Source organism: Triturus cristatus, chromosome 4_1 (assembly GCF_964204655.1).
Source record: "Triturus cristatus chromosome 4_1, aTriCri1.1, whole genome shotgun sequence".
In the NCBI taxonomy this organism is placed as follows: domain Eukaryota; kingdom Metazoa; phylum Chordata; class Amphibia; order Caudata; family Salamandridae; genus Triturus; species Triturus cristatus.
The window spans coordinates 730,251,435-730,271,066 of NC_140585.1; the positions used below are offsets into that span (position 1 = coordinate 730,251,435).

The 19,632-nt window shown below is 41.3% G+C and overlaps 1 protein-coding gene across 3 annotated transcripts in view; it reads left to right on the plus strand.

The window, feature by feature from the left end:
• APPL2 (adaptor protein, phosphotyrosine interacting with PH domain and leucine zipper 2) overlaps nt 1-19,632 on the plus strand; it is a 668,813-nt gene that overhangs the window by 46,790 nt on the left and 602,391 nt on the right. For all 3 annotated transcript variants that reach the window (XM_085653220.1, XM_085653222.1, XM_085653221.1), the window contains exon 2: nt 12,383-12,481. In XM_085653220.1, the coding sequence (XP_085509346.1) occupies nt 12,383-12,481 (99 nt within the window). The remainder of the gene's footprint in view (nt 1-12,382; nt 12,482-19,632) is intronic.

Sequence of the window (19,632 nt, forward strand, 5' to 3'; positions counted from 1 at the left end):
GTCTCCAGTTTCTGAAATTTCTGCCTGTAAAGCGCACTTTATTTCACTGCCTTACCACCTATCATTCGGGCCACTGATTAACTCCAAGAATTCAAAATTGCAGGAAGAGGACATTTGCTGCAACAAGAAACTCAAGATAGATAATCATCCGTTCTCAAGTAAATAAGCAAGTTTTGAGCCTTTTACATGTATTCTATGTTCCTTTAGGTTTTAAGTTTGTTTTGTGATATGTTTGTCTTCATCAATAAAATTCATACATTAGTGCAATTTAACAAGATTTAAACTGCTGTTTCCACTAACTATGTAAACAACTCAAAATTGATTCTCTACCTACCAACATCAATGTTCTAAACACCGTTTTTGAATAGAATGTTTTATTTATGCAAAAACTGTGGCTGGTATATTGGTTTCAAAATTAATAGCTCTGTTTTACAAATGTCTGTAAACACAAAATTATTTGGCTTTCTCGCAAGAACACTAAAACCTCCATGTTAATGGATAGATCAGATAAGTCCAAATCAGGAGCTAGCTGGAGTGGCATCTCTTTTTAGAGGGTGGAAGCCTTACTGTTCCTCCTGATTTTGAGTGGGCCGGTGTCCTGGATCTGGAATTAGCAGGATGGGTGCGCAAACGCTGAACCTAACCTTACCAGGAGTGAATCTGCACCCGGTAACATTTGCAGGAGTAGACTGGTGACGGTAGAGGCTGTGGGCAGAGGCACTGACCATCCCGTACCCATCCCCTGCAAGTACTACTGGGGGAGTTGACATTGCAACCCCTGTTAGTCCAAATTCTCCGGTCTGGTGCAGTACGAAGGGGCAGCCAGTGCTACCCCCAACCACACAAGTGTGCCTCCACATTTCCCCCAAAATACCACAAAATACCACCTAACTACTCTTCCCCTGAACCACTCACATTTAACACCTGCTCATAGAAGGTGGTAAGTAATTCGAGTTATACACAGACATGGCAGGTCTGGGGTCCTCAAAGCAGGGAGTAAAGGAAAACGTTAGCTGGCATAGGGGTAACTGTGTGATTCGACCTAGAATGACTGGACGTTCATAAGTCTGCCCTGTTTTACATGTAATTGGGTGGTGTATTTTAAGTTTATTTGTAAAATGCACTATCACCCGCGAGGGTATACTGGCATGTAGGGTTGTAATATTGTGCTGGAACAGTAACTCTGCGCCTCCCCTCCATCGCCAAACATGTTAATTGGCCTTTAGAGTTTTTTTTGTTTTTCCTGATAAGTTTTGCTCTGTTAGGTGAACACGCTTGAAACTCACACAATTGAATCTAAATATGGTTGATACTTGAATGTTTGTGCCTATTGATTAATTTATTCAGACTCTTTAATGGTATTTGAAGAGGTGTGCGTAAAAGGGGTGAATATAAAAAGCATATGTTACTTTTTTGTAGCAGCATGATGTAAAAGTAGCGAAGTAGACTGGAACCAAATTTCATATGCACATGGACGTCTTCGGTTTGCTTCCAACATTTAGTACAGTTCTGTACAGTAATTTATCTGTCATTTCAAGATTAGAATTTTAAAAATTATATTGTCTGGGATGTAAAAGCTGGAAATCATTTGTGGGATCTGTTGACATTCGGGAGCTGAGTTCATGTGAAAAATTAAAAGCAGTCACAAATTGAGCACCAACTTTTTGCAAATTAAATCTTATTTTGCAAACGGATCTAATATAATGAAATGTCTGTTCGCAAAATAAGCATTTGGAGTGGATTGCAATTTCCCATATCTGATTAATTAGCATGAGGTAGGTCAACTCACTCCTGTCGGAGTCCATCAAAGGCCTGGCGGCCTGCCAGTGTGTGCAGACCATCAGATCTGTGATAACCATTCAATAAAGTAAAAAAATGTTTTGTACATGTAGTCCTTACTCCTTATAGGAAACAAAGCTGATTTTAAAAAGCTCTCTTTTTTGAAGTCTCTGTAAGGGTTGGCAGTAGTCCGGTACAGCACTGCCTATCCCCAAACTTTTTCCAACATTTGTGAAAGAGAAGAGGTCCCAATGGTAACTTTTTCATTGGCTCGCAAACAGAATTACAGCCACGGACGATACGATGCTTGCCAAATCGCAAATTGGAAGTGAGGCCTTAAACACAACCCTTCCAAATTGCGTTTCGGTATTTCTTAGCCCATTTTGCAAGTCGGTAATCCTTTGTAGAATCACATTATGAGTTTAGTACATACCCAAAAAACATTCTGCATTCGCTAACCTGTGCTTTTGCGATTCCCAAGGTTTGCAACCACAAATGGCTTTAGACCTCTGGCCCATAGCTTTTTACTCTGACATATTTTTAGTCTGTAGGCCTTAGAACAGAATATGCGGATCTTCCACTAAAATAAAGTCTATAAATAGCTAACATACAGACGGGCAGGGCCCTAAAATTGCATAAGGGATATGAAGGATCTTCCTAGAATGTTATCAATTTTCCATTATTTTTTAGGTATTTTTCTCTATCTAATTGAGCTTATTTTCAACGTTACCTTCATGAAAACAACATTCTTTTGACGAGTGATAAGTAGGTTAATTGTTATTGCAAGCACTAGCAATATTCCCACCTTGAACTTTAATCACATCAAAGCATATCGGTGAGAGAATAAATCCTTTCCCTGGTTATCAGTATCACTCTGGAGATTTGAGTTTGTGCAGCCAAGATGTTGACCTTTGATCACTACTTCCTGCAATAAAGGAACACAGGACATCAAAACGTAGTTTCTAATGCAGCCACTGAATGGTTTAACCTCACAACTGTGATACGGCAATCATCTCGGATTTTCAAAACTGTTTAAAACCTTTCAGACCTTTGCAGATATCCAAACAATTGGATTTGTTGTTGTGTTGTCATGCTGTAATCGTGTAAATCACACTAATGACTGGCTCCTAAGACTGTTTTGGAGTTGAGGAATAATCGAAAATACAGTATTATCACTAAAAGTGTTGATTTGTCCTCCAATGTTGAAATAGAAAGCCATTCACCACCATCGAAAAGGAATGTGCTTTGTTTACACCAGGACAGAATGCAAGTGATAAAGTGATCCAACTGCTTACCACGTTTCATGTTTTAGAGAGAAGAGTAATTTTGTACTTTACATTAGAAAGTCTGAAGCAGTCCCTTGAGATCCTATGCTTTTAGCCTACTCGCACTACATATGTTTTACACCCTACTAAACATGAGTGGTGGATCCACAATTGGAATAAATATTATTTACCTTTCACTAATCAATAGCTGAGGTTAAACATGCTTTCCGAGTCTGGAAATTAGTTGGTCATTTTATTTATTTAAACCATTCAAACAGTACTCCTTCACCTTACCATAATCATAAACTGTAAAATTCAATATTAGTAGAGTACAGTAAGTTCAAAGATGAAAGGAAAACCAACAGTGAATATAGGGCAGTGGTAGAAAATGAAGATTTATTCTTCAGCCATAAAAAGAAAAATGGCTAGCGCGTGGGAGAGGGTTATCACGCCTTGCACAGATCCTTAAAAAGGAGGCGTTCTAAAGGAAAGGAGGCAATTGTTCATGTTTGCATGTTTAACACTAAGCAATGTCCACATTAAAATTTCATATTTAAGACCTTTCAAAGCTATGCAGCAGAGCAAGCTTGCTTTAAATGGACACGTGGGATAACATTGAAGGGGGATGTTAACATACAAAGTCACTAGAAATGAGATGTGTTGTGGAGTGAAAGCCTGATTTGAAAGAGGATAGGATTTGAGAAGACATGAATAAACACAAGACCTCAGAGGAGTTTTTCAAACAACTATATGGTTAGACATTCATTTTGTTTTTTTGTAACAAAAAACAAAATACCTGCAATACCTGACCAAATACTCTGCTGTGGTGATATCTAAGAGTGGCTGAACAATTGTCCAGAAACCTAGTTGGAATATTGATAATGGAATCTTTTTATATAGAGCTGAATAAAACAGTTTCTGACCTTTCTAAATGCTGAAAGGTGTTTGTTACCCAGGTAGTGTTGTGAAATATTCAATTTGGTAATTAATAAACATATTCAGTCCCCCATGGCACTTAACTTCTCAGATAGGGACATAAGCCAGATATGAGACTTTAGCATAGATTTGGGTTTCCTTAATGTGTGGGTGGCTGGAGATGCATGTACACCTCCTATGTTTGAAAGAACAATGAGAGTAACCATATCGACCATCTCAGTCACATCAAAGCACACAGTGTCAAACTCGGAAAATTACTTCTTGACCAAATCCTTCACTCGGATATAAAAGATGGAACCCACTTTGGGACTTTTTGCAATTTGCTTATGCAAGTGGGTAGGAAGAGTTCAAGCACCCAATGTTTGATTATGTTAAATCTTTCTGAGTGATAAACAAAGATATATGAAAACAGTCTCCATCATCCAGGAACCTAAGGCTCCATGCTTCAACAAGGGCAAAATATGAATTGTAAAAAAAAGATTATTAGAGGACACAATAGGATTTTCTCATAACGTTACAATCAATTGTAGAACTAAGATTGTCCAAATCAAAGTATTGTGAAAATACATTCTTCCGAGTGATGCGGCTGGTCATACTGCCCCCTGCCACAGGTCTTCAAGGACCAGCTGCCTTAGACAGAGGAGGGGCATGCCACTAGCCACCTGCTGTGATACGCTTATAGCGCTGCAGATCTCCCACGGTGCGGGACATGCCCGGGCAAAGCCCAGGCCTAGGGCAGCCCATCCTGCGCCCATCAGCACCAGGAAGAGACAAGGCTGCACCCCGACTTCTCCTACTAAAGATACTATTAGTCGCTCATCGTGTTTACAAACTTGTGGGGGTCACTGCTACAGGTGTTATTGACTTATTGGGGGACTGGGTTGGAGATTACACCAAGATTACTCAAAGAATCCTTTTTTGTATTCTTCCATTTGAGAACATCTGAGAAAGCATCTTAATAGAAAACAACAGATTTACTCCTGCAGCCGAACACTTATGAACTCTGTAGTAGCCCCCACTGTAGCAGCTGAAAAACTGGGTGTGTGGTATGTGAGAGGTTTTACTGCGACGACTGGTTTGAAACGTAAAACAAACATTGAAAAGCTATGTAAGAGGTTATACTAAAATTAAAGCAACATATCCACATTCCTCTTTTGGTAAAAAACTTAAGAATCACTGGCTGTCCACTATTAGACATAAATCTAAAAGTTATGAAAACGGGAATTGAAATGGGACACGCTAAATTGTTGAAATGACTGCAATGTCATTGTCTAGTTACACAAAGCATTTCACTTCTAATCTCCAAATTCACAGACCACTCAATGGCATTCACATCATTAGAATTGGCTTTACTTACAGGTCCACATTCATTGGCCTATAGATATAACTAATAATATCAGAAAATTCAAACTTACTGGTTGTATTGCAAAATGAAAAACAAGAATAATTTTCTTTGATCAGTAAACTTGCATAAGCGTTCTGCAAGAAGGTTTAGCATATGGTTCTTTAATAAATGGATAAACAGTGACAATAGTACATCAAAACAGGAAAACAACTATTGAGTAGACAAACAGAAAAGAAAATATAACAGAGAGCACAAAGCTATAAAGTTAAATGTAGTATTGTCTTTGGACCATGTCCGGTGCGACATCGTTTCCAGCACTAGTAGCTGTGCTATTTGAATATTGACTCTGGAACCAGTTAGACCTCCCTTCTAAACCTTAAACCTGCCACCTTACCTCCTATTGCTCCAGTTACTTGAACATTAGAACTTCAAAGTTAGCTCTTTTAACCATAATAGCAACTTTTTGTGCATTGGCATCTTAGTTTCCTTTTGGGTGGTTCGTTTCTCGAGGATTGGGGAGTGCTGGAGCACGGGTGTCCGCTGTCATGTTCTCCTTACCAAGAACACCGAGCACATCAGGTTGATGGATCTTTGTTTTCAGCTGAGACTACAAAGTTTAATGTCAACATAAATCATTATCAATTAATGTCACTTTAGTTCAGTCAATAAAAAGAGGTAACTTGAGTTCAAGGGTTTTATTTTAAATCTTTTTGTTTTTCAATTTGTTCTATTAATGTATTATTCTCCCCAAAAAAATCAGTAAAGGTTAACAATCAATCAATCAATCAATCAATATTTAGTAATAAGATGAATCAATTCAGTAAATCAAAACAAGCATTAATATAGTAAAAGCTAACAAGCATGTTCCATTAAGAAACTTCCTTATTCTAAGCTAACTTTGTGATTAAATGCGAAAAGGTTTTAAAGGTGTCAGTTTAGAAAACCCATAAAGAGTTTCTGAAGAGAGAGTGGAGCATAAGCATAAAGCTCAAATAATAGCAAACCAAGGAATAAACTAAGACTTCTTATTAAGGGATGTTCAGGAAACTCAGTACAGATGTTGCTCTCAGTCAAACAGTCTGCTCTGCTTTGAAGGGTGGAAGAATCTGCTAAACTAGTCTAGGAACACGCACTAATATAAACACACATTTTCTATGTTGCAACATAAATGTTTTTTGTTGTTGCAACATAAATGTTTTTTTCTTCTTGTTGACCAATAAGATTTCATCATGCTCGTTCAACATACTCTTGGGAACAGGTCTACTCCCCATCTTCTCACCAGAGTACAATCCTCTTTCAACCATGTGTCCTTGGCAGGGGCATCTTAAGGATTCTGTAAAAACGTAACTTGGGGGCCACTGTTCGGAACAGCTTTGAATTTATGATCCAATTTCAGCTCTTTCATGCCCTCTTTGACTAACTCACTGACGACAGTGCCCAGGCACACACATACAAATTCTAAATGTGTTTCCATCTAATATTCAGGGATAGTGACGTGTTTTCAATAATGAACCACAGCAGCAGCAGCTCACTAATATTTCTGCAAATAATCTCTGTGACACCCTCCAGTTCTCATATGTGAGGTCCTGTTTTGATCTAAAGGAAACCTTTTTATGGTTGTTGCATGAAACATAAACCTAATATGTGCCAAATGTCTGGAAGAGACTCTCACACATCACCCACATTAAAGAATTATTCAAGGTCATCAGTGCAAGACTGAGCAGAACAGTGATATCAGGGGCACCCCTCTAAAGGCTGGGGCCCTGGGCCAGCACCCATTTTGCCCATGCATTAAAACGTCTCTGGTCCGGAATGTTGCAGGCACATCCTTTCTTGTTTGTAATATTGTCTTCCCATGAATCATCCTCCCTGTCATCTACATGTTTTGTGGTGTGAACCTCGCTATCAGTGGTCTAATACAACACATTTCTATTCATCAACTAATAATCAGTAGCTTTCAAAAAGGAAAAACCTGCTGCAAAGAGAAGAAAAATAACTTTTAAAGTGAAAAACAAGCATTTCAGTATTAATGGACCTCCATATCAAACATGGTGTCATTACATATGTCAACTTAATTAAACTCAAGGCTTCTTTACTAAGTTACAGGCCTATACGTTCTAGGTGTGTTTGCCTACTACAAATTTTGCATTAAGCATACTTTATTTTGAATGTGAATTTTGGACATTTGTATTTTTAATAAAGCATTTGGCAAATAATTAAATTTGCGTTAGCAGGAGTTTTCGCACATTCTCTGATACCTAGCTCAAACCACCTGAGATGTCCCTCCTTGTTGTCAAGGCCACTGAATAACAAGGACAAAGGGCAGACCTGTCATAGAATTCATGCTGCATTTTTAGCATATAATCGGGAATCTTTTGTTAGTTGAAAGTCAAAGGATTACAAGGGTTTCAGAGAACATGCATATCTTCTCAGCAGAATTTCATTGTTCACAGTCTCCTGTGTAATTTATATGTTATATATGTATACATTATAACACCTTATCACATAGTCTTACAAACCTGCTTGTGCCATGTTATGGCCCTAAAATGTGCAAGTAACATCTGCTTTGTCTTGTTGTTCTTCATTTTAACTGCTCAACTTTACCAACGTGTAAAAACAACATATCTTTTATAACAATGTCTGTTACTGGATGTTGTGTGTGATTATTCCAAATCAACAACCAGTTCTTGTTGTAAAACTTCATAGCTTAGCCCAGCTACAGACAGTGACCCAAACGTCCAAAGGGAAGGACTTTGTTATCTAATTGGAGTGCAAGAATATCTAATGTCCTGGAATACCAGTGATAATGATAGTAATGATAGGACTGCAATGGATACTTCACCGTAACCACTGACTGATACAGTATTTAGAGAAAAGACCTGATATGTTATACCAGTCATAAACCATCCTCTTTTTCGGACACTGTGTGAAAGTGGGGTTCACTAGTTCTATTCAAGACGTTTTTTTTTATTTATAAAAGGCTTTTTACTTTGCAAGCATAGTATGTTTTCCTTGTGTTTGCTTCCATCTAATGTTTAAGAAAGCAGAACTATTGAAGGTATAAGAAGTGGAAAAGTTCCTTGTATTTTCAGTGTCAAGTCCAAAGTATCAAGAACCATACAGGCTGCTCTATCACTCGACAACAAAAAATGAACATTAAGTTTGTTTCAGGAAGTATCTGGTCTAGGCCATAAATTGTGAAGTATTGTCCTAAAAGCTTTCATATTATTCAAGCTGACTCAATGGGAGTTGATATTCTTCTGTAGGAGTGCCTTGTTTCAGATTTATGTCTCTGGATGTCAGGAAATCAAGAGCATTGTATTCAAGGTAGCTCCATTGAGGTGGAGTTTTCCAAGTTATATGTTCATAACATAGGAACAGCATTTTAAAACCCTGTGCACCCCAAGTTTCTTGACTTTCTTGGAAATGAGCAACTAATATTTAAGTAAAGAGAAGTACAACTGCTCTTGTTACATATTGCTCATGTTTGTTATTATAGTGGTAAAGCCTAGAGTGGGTAGTAATTTGAAATGATGTACACTTTACATTGATCTAAGATGAGCAGAGAGTTTTTAAGATCTTATATAATAATGGGTGTAATGTGTCACCTGCATTTCCCCCAGAGGTGAAGCAGATTTGATTGCCAGGTAGGAATTATATGATAGTGGAGGAAAATAAGATTTGTGAATCCACAATTTTAAACAATGTGTTCAAGATAGAAAAAAACAAGTAAAAAACAGTAATGCAATTTGACAAGAAATAACTAGATCAAAGTCAAACAAAATATGGCACAATCATTTAAAGGAAGCATTGAAAACAATCCAATTAATTTATGGGCAGAATTTAGAACAATTGTAAACAAGACAGTAAAATTAGGATTCCATCTACAAGAAAAAAAATATGAATTTGCTATAAAATGCCTGGTTGGTGATATATACAATCAGAATAGACCGCAAGCTTACTTGGGTTCTCATTTTTCTGAATATCTCAAACGGATGCCTTTATCTCACACATTGGGTGATTTCTCTACCAAAGGCATAATCCCATAAGGGGAACAGATATGGTAAACCAAAACCTGTCAACTTTGTGTCTATAAAAATGAAACAATATTAAAACATTCTGTGCACCTTCCCAGAGCTTCCAGAAGCTCACACATTGCTTCTACTACCATTCCTCAAGAATTGAAGGTAGGCATGTTCAGATGAGCACGAATTCAAGTCTGAATGGTGAACACACCCAGTTAAACTACAAGTTTGTAAAATGCATGTGTGTTAGACCTGCCATCCTTGGAGTAGTTATCCCTGACATTTTTGCCTTCTGACCTCATATTTTTCTGTCTTCATTTTTGTTGGCTTTAGGATTCTGGGCACTTTACCTGCTGAGCAGTACTAAAGTGCAGGTGCTCTGTCCCTAAAAACATGATAACATTGGCGTATCCACAATTGCCATATTTAATATACTTATAAGTCCCTGGACATGTGCCCAGGTGCTGTAAATTAATGCTACTAATGGGCCTGCAGGACTGAATGTGCCACCCATTCTATATACCTTTAAACATGTCTCAGGCTTGCCAATGCAGAGCCTGTGTGTGAAGTTTTAAACTGACCTGTCGACCTGGCAATTTGCCAGGGCCAAACCCTCCTCCTTAATATACGTTACCCCTACGGTAGGCCCTAGATGGCCCCACGCAGGGTGTCATGTATTTAAAAAGCTGGACATATACTTTTAAGTTTTACATGTCCAGATAGGGAAAAGATTTTCACTATTGCAAGGCCTATCTAGCCCATAGATTAGCATTGGGATACCTTATTCCTTTTAGAACTGTAATTTCCAATTGGGACAAGAAACACATTTTGACTTTGGTGTCTCCGGGCTCCCAATTTGAACTCACAACTCATGGTGAAGTTGGATTTTAAATTGCAAGTCTGAAAACACTACTTTTATAAGTTGTATTTTTCTTACTTTAACCATTCTGTGCCTATTCCTGTCTCTAAATACATGTCAGGGTGGGTGACAGCTGGACATTGTGCATACCACAAAGCGAGCTGAGGTGTGAAATTGACATCCTGATTGCCCATTACGAGGCTGATGGGCCTTAAAGGCCTTGCTAGGGAAAGAGTAGCTGTAGGAAGAAGCTGGAAAATGGATAAAATCCAAGGATGACATTATTGTACAGGAAACCTATGTGCTAAATAATAGGGCTGAGAGTACCGATAGTCTGAACTTTAGAGTTCCAGTCCAAAGGCCACGAGCAGCTGGGTTGGCAGTTAAGTACATCATAAAAAAATGCAATTTACTGAAAAAACACAGTTAAAAATGAGTTATGGTTCTGGCGCAAATGCATAAAACCACTGAGATTCACCAGTTATGATTATGAATGCACACGAAACATACCATAACTCACGGCATTCACAATGCTCAAAACACCTATTTTGCCACAGTTACACAGAAACAGATAAAAGGAGCACCAAAGGGCAATGTCATGAGTTACGGTGCACCAGTACTGGCAAATGTTTGTGGTTTTACGTGTTTGAGCTATAAACATAACACAGTTTTTAACTATGGTTTTATATATTTTGTGAATGTGTGGCATGAGCATTAGATCAAGGCCTTCAATTGTGTTTCTCCAGGATGAGTTGTAAGTAACCTAAGCAGTCTTTTTACTGGCCCCAAGCAGTAAACCGAGTTAACAAAGATAAACAGAAAAAAAGATCACCGATACTGGTGAAAGGCTTTCACTAATAGAGAAAATGAGGGCGTGATAGTGAATAGCCCTAACACACATCTACTTCAATGTCTTCATCTGTGACATGGTTTTTGTTTGAACTATTTAGATTGTTAAACAAAGCAAGTGAATAATATTTAAGTATACAAAAGGCAGCATTTTACAATATTTCACAATATCAAGTGTTATCATGTGAGAATATCTGGTCCCGTTTGCTTTTCACGGGTCCGTCCTCCGCTCGCCCCTATTTTACTTGTACTTATTTTACCCCATTTGTGAAATCCCTCAAGTCTTCCTACTTCCTTTTTTTTTTTTATTATAACCCCACCCCATTTGTGATGTTGTGTGGCCTTGTCTCAGATTTTCAAAGGCATTTGCCTATGTTGTGGCAATGTTTCTTGTAATTTCATATGGTATAATGCAGCCAGGTACCCTCTTGGCACCATTGCGTGGGTGTCTACCCTCAAGAATGGTTGCGCCAGGAGGCCAAAGGCTAATTCCCTAATCACAGTCAGTTGATAGGCCCAGTAATAATTATTTATGTCAGGAAGGGCAATATTTCCCCCTTCATATACACCCTATGTCAGTTTGGGCATACCATACCTATCTGTGGATACTCAAATCTGAGAATTCACTCAAATTGTTCGTTGCCCAATGACCAAGCTTGTTTAAACGATTTTGGAGAGTGAATTCTCAGATTTTAGTATCTGTGTGTTATGCTCCATAGTAGATTATTATGGATCCCTCATGTACATAAAAGAAAAGCTGTGATCCAGCACCAATCAGAAGATTCCAGGGAATTGCATCCAGGGCTCCACTGCCAGCCTTAGAATTATATAAATTATTCGATGTCTCCCTCCATCTAAAGCCTCTCACCAAGGCCTCCTTCCTGACTCAACTGGCCAGGGGCTCCAGTGATCCGTGACATTATTTAAATCCTGTATACATGACCTAGAAACGAGCCCAACGTGGAAAAGGAACTCTTCAACCACCTGACAAAGGAAGCTGTGTTATTAATTTACAAATTCTCTGGGGCTTTACCTGGCTACTGCATCCTTTTCTGGAGGTTACATCACAGAAATGCTACAAAACGATTACAGAAGTCCCAGACCCCTAATACCAAGAAGGTGGAAGAAGATGATTATGGAGAAAGACAAAGACATTGAATCTATATGAAGAAGGAAACACTTCTTTTTGTAAACAAGCATTGTTTCCAATCTGTAATTCAAATATGTTTTTTAATTCAAGTGAATTAGTTTATTTTATGACTTCAAAAGGGAATTTCTTTTTTTCTGTAAATAATCAGCATATATTTGTTTTTCTGTTTTACAGACTCGCTCCTTACTTAGTGTGTTTGAAGAAGATGCAGGAACGCTAACAGAATATACAAACCAATTACTGCAGGCTATGCAGCGCGTGTATGGAGCTCAGGTAACTTTTTCTGATGAATATCAGCAAAGAAACGTGGCCTGTTCAGCCTCTGAACACCCAGAGTGCAGTTATGAGGGAGGTGTAAATAATTCATGCAGGTTGGGCTGCTAATACCATTCCATCCACCATGTCTTCGCATACTGTGGTGGCAGTACTTATTTCCACACCTTGAAATCCATGTAGTTATATGCCCCTGATATTTTGTGATATTTTCATGCGTTTCTACTCTCTCCTGTAAAGAACCTAAGGTGGGTTGCTTGCTTCCATTCATGCCATCTTTTCATCACTCTGAAACCTGTAACTCCACCAGTGAGCTCCTCCATTTCTTTTCATAGTCTCTCCTCCAGTATTCTCCCAAAATGTTGGGTCACATTCTTCACCAATGGGCCTTGGACGCCACTCCTTTCACTTGATATCACAATTGGCATGGCTAAGGTGAAGCAATCTCCTGTTTTCTTATTTTCCAAGACATTAATGTTATTTTTTTAGATTGTATTTTCTTTGGTGGTGTTAATCTAAGCATCGGTTAAAATCTGATGAAGAGGGAAAGTACTGCAATTCAATGCTAAATTTTGGGAGTCCTAGCTTATTGTTAGACGTTTGTGTACTTTCATGCTTGACTTTTTAAAGGAAAAGTATTAGAATGATAAAATATTATCCATTCAATGTTTACCTGCTGTTTTCTCTCCTGGCACCGCGGTGGCCCTTCTCACTACTTGCTCTTGGTATTGACCTGACTGATGTTATAAGAATATATTCAGGAGAGAGAGTAGTGCAGGTGCAGTAGCATTTGGGCCCTAAGGTGTGCTAGGGGCTCAATGGTCCCAAATTATATCCATGTTCCTTGCTTGCACCAGGGGCCATGTCACCCTTGCTTCACTGCTGATAGAAAGTATAGATTTTGGGGAGTCAGTAGTAATGCGTAACACATAACTGTAAGAGTGGGTGCTCAAACTGTTCCTCTTTGACTAACAAGCCTGAGAGATGGATTAAAGTCTTGCCTAACAGATGTAATTTCTGGACTAGCAGCAAGAACCCAAATACTGTAATGCAAATTGAACGAGGGGGCCTGGAAAAGGAGCATATGCCATGTACCTGAGCCTTGCATGACCAGTTACTGTGTCCCACATTAGGCAGAGCTAGTAGCAGCTCCAGGAATATTCTACAGATGAGCTTGTGCCACACTCCTTCCATGAGACCATCAGTCGCACGATTGTCTTTTTTGCAACGCACGAGCTAAAAGAAAATGATCGTTGAAATAAAGGCATGCTGACTCCCTCAAGCTAGGGCATCACTTGTGCACTTTGTCTACCAGGAAGGAAACTGCTTGTTTCCTGCTCACCTGGGCTAGGAGTAGCAAGTGGGTGACTGGGTAGGCTCTAGGGTGGTGCTACCGGTGCAGCCTCACCTGTCACTAGCCTGGGGGGAAGGCGATGTGTTTAGGAATAACACAGGTTTAAAAACACCTGCTGCAGAGTTCCTTATATGTCCAGCATGTTTCAAACAACAATAAAAATGTCTCCATAACTCTGGTGATAAAGGTTCTGTTGTGTAGTTCCTAGGACCCCCAGGAACTGCGCATTTTGGATGACCTAAACTGAGGTCATCCAAATGGAGGGCTCCCCTGGTGGGGGAGGAGTGCTCGCGGCCCCGCACTGGTGGATTGGTGGGAAGCTGATGTGCGCACGCTGGGGGATTTGTACCGGAAGGGCGAGCTTATACCGTGTTCTGCTTGGGTCTTCGGATCAGATAGAACCCGCTCAGCAGAGCCTCTCTAACCCAAACCAGAACGTTACCCCCTCCCTAGGGCCTATTTACACCTAAATAACCACATATATGTACCACCTAAGGACAGGGAATTCCTACTATATATACCAAGACCTACAAGTCACAGCCTCGCGGTCCCAAACGGACCCAGGACTTCCTGCCCAGACGGCAGCCACAGACTTCCTGCCCAGACGGCAGTCACAGCCTCGCGGTCCCAAATGGACCCAGGACTTCCTGCCCAGACGGCAGCCACAGCCTCGCGGCCCCAAACGGACCCAGGACTTCCTGCCCAGACGGCAGCCACAGCCTTGCGGTCCCAAACGGACCCAGGACTTCCTGCCCAGACGGCAGCCACAGCCTCGCGGTCCCAAACGGACCCAGGACTTCCTGCCCAGACGGCAGCCTTAGCACAGCCTCGCGGTCCCAAACGGACCCAGGACTTCCTGCCCAGACGGCAGCCACAGACTCCCTGCCCAGACGGCAGTCACAGCCTCGCGGTCCCAAACGGACCCAGGACTTCCTGCCCAGACGGCAGCCACAGCCTCGCGGTCCCAAACGGACCCAGGACTTCCTGCCCAGACGGCAGCCTTAGCACAGCCTCGCGGTCCCAAACGGACCCAGGACTTCCTGCCCAGACGGCAGCCACAGACTCCCTGCCCAGACGGCAGTCACAGCCTCGCGGTCCCAAACGGACCCAGGACTTCCTGCCCAGACGGCAGCCTTAGCACGAGTTCATCCTATAATTACCACAACATCAGTGTTACTATATATATCAGATCACACAAAGACAGCTAGTTGAGCACAACTTGTTCCCTAGTTCGAAGGGCTCCTTTCTCCCTTACTCAGTTACCACCTACCTGATCAGGATTAACATCTGTTCATGTCAAGTCACAGCTGACTAGAAGAATAGGTTACCCTCTTACACAAGAACACGTAGCACATATTGCTTTACTACAAACTGAATACTTTATTTAGTTATTACATGCACACTCACGGAACATAATACATATCACATAACCTGCAAAGAAAAGTGAAAGATTAAGTTGTACACTCTAATAGTAAGGGGTTGACATCACCTTGGTCGTATGTAGCCTGCACTCAATGGTCATCTAGGTTCCCTTCTCGTCTGCGCCTCGGCTTCGCCTGGAAGTCACACCTCCGTAATCACGGGTTTACTCCCGTCTCCCTCTCCGAGTCACTGGGACCTCTTCCTCATCGGCTACTCTCTTCTCTTTGGAATATCTATTTCTCGGTTTTTCTCCACCTCCAAGTTTGTCATCTGTCTTCCCTGGAATAAGTAGCAGCTTTACTACTAACGGCCAGGTGCCGCCTATGGACTAGAAGCAAGTGCCAGTATCTGCCTCAAACTTTTACTAATATAGACGTGCATTTCCTCATGGAAAATTCCAGCCCGTAACCTGCCGCCCACCAAATTCTTGTACCTCCCCGTGCCAAGGACACGTTCCCAGCCGGCCGGACTGATGTAGTGTCTTCGGCATGAAGAAAAATACAATCCTTCGATAAGGGCCGGCCTGAACCGGTTCTCTCCAAGCGAATAACACCTCCTAACTAAAACACTGCCTATGACCTAGAAACATCCAAGCTGCCAGAGCAGGAGGAAAGATGGAGTATCTCCCGTTTAAGGCCTACCAGGCCTGCATTCAGCACGGCTCCATGAAATACCCTCACTACAGGACAGGTTATCCCTAATACTAACGAATCTATCCCCTAGGCTATATGTGCAAGCCCTGATCTATGGGGAAGAGCACAGAATCATGTCGAAGTGCCTAATAAATAGGCTCCATTCACTACCCTAACCCTTAGACTTGAATGGAAAGAGACTGAAGTCACCTAAATCACCCTTCAACACAATAAGACCGGAAAAATCGAGCAGTACATTTCACCCTTGACTTCAGTCTATTATACATTCATTAAATGGAGCTAACATCTGTGGAAGAATAATATGAAACAAAGCTAACAGATCTATGTCTAGTACCAAGTGTGCAGAATTGAAATAATGAAGGAATACACTGAAGAAAGCAACAGATAGAAATCAAAACAGCAACAGCAATCAAAATACCACCTAATATTTGGCGTAGCAAGTGTATATCAGGTAACCAATTAAAGAGCCAGTCAAACCAGCCCTGGTCAATGTGTTTTCTAACTTCTTCTGTTAAGTCACGCAACTTGTCGATGTGAGCACGAATGGATTGTGTATGGTCAGACAAGTTAAAACAACAGAGACCTTCAAAGTCCGAGCAATCATGTCCATGTTTAAGCAAAAGATAATCAATGGCTGCTCTATTTTGCAAAATGGCCCTACGTTCACCCTGGGCGTCTAATAGCATGTCAGACAAAATTGTAGAAGTATGATTAATAGATTTCACCATCCAGCAGGCCATTTTCCCAATAGATTTGGCATTATAAACCGCCAAAGCAGGAACACCAATAATTGAAACAGCTAAGCTAAGGTATTCAGACTTGGAATATAAATGCAAAGATGGGTCACAATCCTCCTGTAACATTACAGTATCTCGAAGCACACGAGAGTTGGCATTCGGATGCGATGCGAACATCAACAAACTGAGTCTTGTAATGGCACAAGGGCCTCCGGAAATGTTTGCAGGGACAAATGGCCAGGAAGTATTACCCCATGAGAAAAGCCATCCGGCAGGTAGTAACATCGTGCGATAGTGACTGGGGGTAACTACCAAACTATTACAAGTCATATTGTTCTGAACTGAAACACATGTGGCCGGTGTCCTTTGAAAGCACAAAGTCCGTTCGTGGGTTGTAAACGAAGTGGCGCCTTTTAGTTTTAGGCGCAGACATTCAGAGATCGCACTAGGATTACACGTAAGAAAGAAGCACAAATCACCTTGTGTGATATTATAAGTAAGTATTTGGGACTGGATGGGCGTTTGCTCGTTCGGCAATTCAATACATAGGGGGCAATATACATGGGTAGCAAAATCACCCAGGAGAATATTGGGACGGGCCTTCGAGACATTAAAAATATGAGTTAAAGTTTCCAATGAGGCGGGGACAGCAACCAGGCAGGTCGCCAGAATGTCATGAACAGATCTCATCGGTGTCAAACAGAAGTGAGGGGCGTCAGTCACCCTCTTAGCGAGTGCGGTCCAAAAGTTCGATGATGAATCCCATGCAGCGAAGGAACGCAACACTCTGGTTCCCAGTTCATCCCGGGTTGATAGGATCCCTCCTTTCTCGTCGTACCAGTCCGAAAACAGTCCGGCTCCGACACATCCTGCAGCAACAATCCAAAGAATGATCTGAAAGAGAACCAAATACAGGCATTAATCATTCTCGTAAATAACATTTATCAGCCGGGACCGCTTCCCAGCTATCTTTCCCTGGTCTCATAACCAAAATGGTATTATCCTGACCGGTGGCAATGACCTCTGCTTGTTCAGGGGGATTCTTAGGCGACTGCACCCAAACTCTGGCCCCAGGATTATCCGTGGAGCCAAAACCTTTCTGGCCACGTACAGTTAGCAACGTTGGAGCAGTGCCTTTCATTAATACGCCACTGAAAACAGGCATTATGAGTAATTGAGCCACTCGGTCAGTGCGATGTATCAGTAAGTCAACCTCACTGCTATTTAGCAGGAGCACCTTAATCTCTCCCTGATAATCACTGTCGATAATTCCTCCAAGCACCTGAATGCCTTTTACAGCCAGCCCCGATCTAGGGGCGATCAATCCGAAATTTCCAGGTGGTATCTGAACACCAACACCTGTCTCTATGATGACTCGATCTCTACTTTTTATAACAATGTCATCCATAGCATGCAAGTCTAAACCTGCCGACCCTGGGGTCGCTCTACATGGAGCCAAAGCTCCGGGAGTAATTTCCCAATACATCACAGTTTCTCTGATTTCATTAGGCATAGCCTCAGTATTCGGGGGAAACAAACGCATAAGTGGAGATTCAGCATTTAAAAAAGGACGATTATTCAAAATCAATAGTGCTTGGGGCAAAAAATCTCGCCAATTTTTATACTTGTCATCCGTTAACTTACGCAGCTGGTCCTTTAGCAGACCATTCAATCTCTCCACAAGACCCGAGGCCTGTGGATAATAAGGTATATGAAATACCCAGTCAATATTGTTTTCCACACAGAATTCCTGTACCAATCTTCCACGAAAATGGGATGCATTGTCAGATTGAATTTGGAATGGCACACCATAGTACATCATAATTAATTCTAATGTTTTAATGGTATTCAATTGGGTAGCTTGCTTACAGGGAAGGGCTACCAGCAGGCCACTGTATGTATCAACAATAGTGCAAACATATTGACAATTCCTACTCATGGGAAGTGGACCAATGTAATCGATCTGCCAAATTTGAGCGGGCAGTTTGCCGCGATGTAAATGACCTTTAACAATTTGGGGCACCTTACGCCGTCTGATATGCTGACAAACGGGGCAGTGTAAAATAACATTTTTGATCAAATCTAAGGGAATATAAATTCCTCGATCAGCAGCCCACCTGCTAGTGGCCTTCTCTCCAAAATGTCCTGCCTTCTGGTGTGCCCATTTCGCCAATCCCGCAATATCAGAATCTTGCCTGTCCACCACTGCCTCAGCAATTTTAGACTTCTCATCTGCAATGTTATGAAAAAATTTGTCAAGAGAATCTATCGGGGTGTGAGCGTCCACATGGAAGATTGTAACAGTACTCTGTGGGAGCATCTCCCAAATTTCTTGCCATAACTCTTTTCCCCATAATTCTTTGGAATGTAACTTCCAATTATGGGAATGCCAAGTTGGCAACCAAACAGCCAGTCCATTGGCAGTAGACCAAGAATCAGTGAAAATATGACATGTACCAGGTAACTCTTGTTTCAAAACTTGGTAAACAGCGTAAAGCTCGGCAAATTGGCTGCTTTTACCTTCACCAGTTGTGTTCAACAATTTTTGTGTGATCGGATTATAGGACACCGCCTTCCAGTGCCGTGTCATCCCTATAAACCTCGCTGAACCATCAGTGAACCAAACATGGTTTCTTTCCGCTGCGGACAAATCATCAAAAGGCTTACCCCACTTGACAGGAGACTCCTGTGCTAAAGGTACGGAACATTCACTCTCAGTCTCAGTCGATGGCGCTCGCGCCACCTGCTCATGTAAAGAAGCAACTCCTTTCGGGCCCACACGTGCCCTGTCTTGTATGTACCATTTCCATTTAATCACACTCGCCTCTTGAGCGTGTCCAATTCGGTGAGATTTCGGCGAACTCAGAACCCACTGCATGATAGGAATCTCAGGTCGCAAAACTATATCATGTCCCAAAGTCAATTGCTCGGTATCCACCAGAGCCCAATAACAAGCAAGTAACTGTTTCTCAAAGGGTGTGTAAC